Genomic DNA, 5,000 nt, shown 5'->3' on the forward strand with positions numbered 1-5,000 from the left:
ACACCATGAACACCTGAACACACCATGAACACACCATGAACACACCTGAACACACCATGAACACACCTGAACACACCATGAACACCTGAACACACCTGAACACACCTGAACACTAGTATTGCAGTATTTGTTGCAGTACTTGTTGCAGTGTGTAGTACTGCAGTACTTGTTGCAGTACTTGTTGCAGTACTTGTTGCAGTGTGTAGTGTTGCAGTACTTGTTGCAGTACTTGTTGCAGTATTCGTACCTTTGACGTAGACGTTGAGCGTGGCGGGCGCCGCCCCCTCCCGCCCCCCCGCCTGGTAGAACAGGAAGCTGACGCAGTGTGTGTCGTTCTCTTTGAGCGGAGGAAGCAGCAGCTGAGCTCGCTGACCGCCGTAACGTCCGGATGTGTTCACAAACAGGAAGGAGGAACCTGCACACACAAATAAAAGCCTTTAAACAGAGCTTTACACTGAAAGGGCCTGGAAGTGATGTCAGAGTGAAACAGGAAGCTGATATTTAAATAAAGTTTAATGAACAACAAACAGGAAATACACCACAGAAGAAGAAGAGAAGAAAATAAGACTCGAAGCAGACAATCCATAATTCATCCACAGTGTGTGTGTGTGTTTCTGCGTGTGTGTGTGTGTGTGTGTGTGCGTGTGAGTGTGTGTGTGTGTGTGTGTGTGTGTGTGTGAGAGTGTGAGTGTGTGTGTGTGTGTGTGTGTGTGTGTGCGTGTGAGTGTGTGTTTCTGCATGTGTGTGTGTGTGTGTGTGTGTGTGTGTGTGTGTGTGTGTGTGTGTGTGATGACTCCAGCTGTCAATCACAGCAGTTCTAGATTCACTTTTCTTTATGTCTGTTTCTGTAAAGTTTCTATGAAATTCAAATTACGCGACAGCCGACTGTGTGTGTGTGTGTGAGTGTGCGTGTGTGTGTGTGTGGGTTGAAGGGCGTTTCCATGGCAACAGCAGGAGCAGTATCAGTGAAGTCTTCAGTCAGCTGTCAGTCAGGAAGCTGCTGGAAGATGTTTCTACTTTTTATGGAGCTGAAAAATACTTTTTACTTCTATTATTAGAAAAAAGACAGAAAGTTCTGCTCAGACTGAAACTGAGCAGAACTGACTCACAGCTAACAGGTCATAGATAAACACCAGAACTCTCTCAGTGTTGTTGTTATTGTAGAAGCACACAGCTGGTTCTGAACCTGCAGCTTTACACCAGCTGACTCACAGTTAACACTCTGATCTTTAATAATAATAATAATAATAATGCATTTTATTTAAAGGCGCCTTTCAAAGCACAAAAACACAACAGAACATCAAACAATATAAATCAGGTAACATTTAGAGCAAAGATAAAGAATAAATATGAATGTGACTATAAAGCATCAGTACAATAAATAAACCAGAACATGATGCATAGTTAGTGTGAGACAGAGGATGCTGCTCTATAGGAGCGATTTCAGGGATTTAAAGGTGGAAACAGAGTCAGAAGTGTGAATGTCTGGTGGGAGAGAGTTCCTGAGGGGGGGGGGGGGGGGGGGGGCAGATCAGCTGAAGGGTCTGGACCCCATGATGGTAGTTAAGTTGGTAGAGGAGGATCGGAGAGTTCTGGAAGGTGTGTAGATGTGAATCAGCTCAGAGAGATGATGGTGGCAGGTTGGGAAGGATCTTAAAGTCAATGCAGGATCTGATAGGAAGCCAATGAAGCTGCTGCAGGGCAGGAGTGATGTGTTCTATAGAGGGGGTTCTGGTTCTGGTTCTGGTTCTGGTTCTGGTTCTGGTTCTGATACGGGCGGCCGCGTTCTTTAGTCTGTGTTCATATTTAAAATAAACATGCAAACACCTGATGTTCCTTCAGTGTGAACTAGTTATTATAGTTATTATTATTATATAGAGCCAGACTGAATAATGATCTTTTATAATCATTAATATTTACTGAAACCTTTAACCAACAACATGGAGACAATTATTCATAACTGCTAAATTCATCTCAGAAGATAAATATTGATATAGTCTATATAGTCTTAATCTTCATCCCAGCTGGTCAGATCTGAGCCAATCAGGTTCCAGCTGGTCAGATCTGAGCCAATCAGGTTCCAGCTGGTCAGATCTGAGCCAATCAGGTTCCAGCTGGTCAGATCTGAGCCAATCAGGTTCCAGCTGCTGTGTAGAGATCCAGTGGTCATCATGGATCATTAACTCTGATCATCAAACACTCTCCTCATGTTCAACATGCAGCGATGTGCTACTTCCTTAAAGTTAGGCCACCTTCATCGTCATGGCAACAATAACAACGTGATGATCGTAGTTACGCTTTTTAAAAAACTGTCGTTCAGTTTAATCTGAGACTGTGTGTGTGTGTCTGTGTGTGTGTGTGTGTGTGTGTGTGTGTCTGTGTGTGTGTGTGTGTCTCTGTGTGTGTGTGTGTGTGTTACTGTGTGTGTGTGTGTTACTGTGTGTGTGTCTGTGTGTCTCTGTGTGTGTCTCTGTCTCTGTTTGTGTGTGTCTCTGTGTGTGTCTCTGTGTGTGTCTCTGTGTGTGTCTGTGTGTGTGTGTGTGTGTGTGTGTGTGTTACTGTGTGTGTGTCTCTGTGTGTGTCTCTGTCTCTGTGTGTCTCTGTCTCTGTGTGTGTGTGTGTGTGTGTGTGTCTCTGTCTGTGTGCGTCTCTCTCTATGTGTGTGTCTCTGTGTGTGTCTCTGTGTGTGTGTGTGTGTGTGTGTGTTACTGTGTGTGTGTCTCTGTGTGTGTCTCTGTCTCTGTGTGTGTGTGTGTGTGTCTCTGTCTCTGTGTGTCTCTGTCTCTGTGTGTGTGTGTGTGTGTGTGTCTCTCTCTATGTGTGTGTCTCTGTGTGTGTGTGTGTGTGTGTGTGTCTCTCTCTGTGTGTGTGTCTCTGTGTGTGTGTGTGTGTGTGTGTGTGTGTGTGTGTGTGTGTGTGTGTGTGTGTGTGTGTGTGTGTGTCAGCAGATCAATGGTCCTTGAGGAGAATCGATTAGAAAAACAAGAGTTTTAATCACGGCAGAGACGAGAGGAGGAAGAAGAAGAAGAAGAAGATAAATGAGGAAGACGAGGAGGAGGAACAATAGACTGTGATGAGTTTCATATTCAAACTGTCACATGATGCTCTTTATAAAAACACGTTTATTTCTTTACTTTTTAATTTCCTTTTCCTCAAATCTCTCTCTAACATCTTTCATTTCTTCTTCTTCTCTTTATTTACAGTCCAACCTTTCCTCTGTGTGTGTGTGTGTGTGTGTGTATGTGTGTATCTGTGTGTGTGTGTGTATGTGTGTATCTGTGTGTGTGTGTGTATGTGTATGTGTGTATGTGTATGTGTGTATATGTGTGTGTGTGTGTGTGTGTGTGTGTGTGTGTGTGTATGTGTGTGTGTGTGTGTGTGTGTGTGTGTGTGTGTGTGTGTGTGTGTGTGGTCATGCCTCTCCGTGTGCGTGTGTGAAACTACATGTATGTGTTAGTATGCGTGTGGCAGCTGTCACCGTAGCAACCGAGCAGTGTTGCAGCAGGTGAGCCGCTCAAACACTTTACATTTAGTTTAAGTTGCATCACAGGAAGTTCTGATGGTTCTAATGGTTCTGATGGTTTTGATGGTTCTAATGGTTCTAATGGTTCTGATGGTTCTAATGGTTCTGATGGTTTTGATGGTTCTAATGGTTCTAATGGTTCTGATGGTTCTAATGGTTCTGATGGTTCTGATGGTTCTCATGGTTCTAATGGTTCTGATGGTTATAATGGTTATAATGGTTATAATGGTTCTAATCGTTCTAATGGTTCTGATGGTTATAATGGTTTTGACGGTTCTGATGGTTCTGATGGTTCTGATGGTTATAATGGTTTTGACGGTTCTGATGGTTCTAATGGTTCTGATGGTTCTGATGGTTCTCATGGTTCTAATGGTTCTGATGGTTATAATGGTTATAATGGTTCTAATGGTTCTAATCGTTCTAATGGTTCTGATGGTTATAATGGTTCTGATGGTTCTGATGGTTCTGATGGTTCTGATGGTTCTAATGGTTCTGATGGTTCTGATGGTTCTCATGGTTCTGATGGTTATAATGGTTATAATGGTTATAATGGTTCTAATCGTTCTAATGGTTCTGATGGTTCTGATGGTTATAATGGTTTTGACGGTTCTGATGGTTCTGATGGTTATAATGGTTCTGATGGTTCTGATGGTTCTGATGGTTTTGACGGTTCTGATGGTTCTGATGGTTCTGATGGTTATAATGGTTCTGATGGTTCTGATGGTTCTCATGGTTCTAATGGTTCTGATGGTTATAATGGTTATAATGGTTATAATGGTTCTAATCGTTCTAATGGTTCTGATGGTTCTGATGGTTATAATGGTTTTGACGGTTCTGATGGTTCTGATGGTTATAATGGTTCTGATGGTTCTGATGGTTCTGATGGTTTTGACGGTTCTGATGGTTCTGATGGTTCTGATGGTTATAATGGTTCTGATGGTTCTGATGGTTCTGATAGTTCTGATGGTTATAATGGTTCTGATGGTTCTGATGGTTCTGATGGTTCTGATGGTTATAATGGTTCTAATGGTTCTGATGGTTCTAATGGTTCTGATGGTTCTGATGGTTCTGATGGTTCTGATGGTTATAATGGTTCTAATGGTTCTGATGGTTCTGATGGTTTTTATGAAGAGTAAAATAAATAAATAAATAAATAAATCAGAGTTTGTGTCGACATGAAGAAACAAACACGTCTGCTTCGTGTTCTGGCGTCTCTCTCTCTGGTTAACCTCCCGCCCTCCTCTCACCTGTCAGCCAATCACACATGACCCCTGCCATCTCTAAACCAATCACATCAGACCCAGCTCACACACACACACACAGGGACAGATGGAGGGGGGTAATTCTATTACAGGAGTTGTATTGAGACGTGAGGAGAAGCAGCTGCAGCGTATTGAGAAGATTTACACAAATAACACACACACACACACCAGCAGGAAGTGTGTGTGTGTGTGTGTGTGTGTGTGTGTGTGTGTGT

The 5,000-nt window shown here is 42.8% G+C and overlaps 1 protein-coding gene across 1 annotated transcript in view; it reads right to left on the minus strand.

Annotated features, from left to right (window-relative positions):
• The window catches only part of LOC133977048 (receptor-type tyrosine-protein phosphatase mu-like), a gene marked incomplete at its 5' end in the record, with an annotated part of 60,763 nt that overhangs the window by 46,320 nt on the left and 9,443 nt on the right, over positions 1-5,000 (minus strand). Inside the window, 1 exon segment of the mRNA XM_062415189.1 lies at positions 248-415. Coding sequence (XP_062271173.1) covers positions 248-415 — 168 coding nt within the window.

The sequence above is a fragment of the Scomber scombrus genome, unplaced genomic scaffold (genome assembly GCF_963691925.1).
Source record: "Scomber scombrus unplaced genomic scaffold, fScoSco1.1 SCAFFOLD_183, whole genome shotgun sequence".
Taxonomy (NCBI): Eukaryota; Metazoa; Chordata; class Actinopteri; order Scombriformes; family Scombridae; genus Scomber; species Scomber scombrus.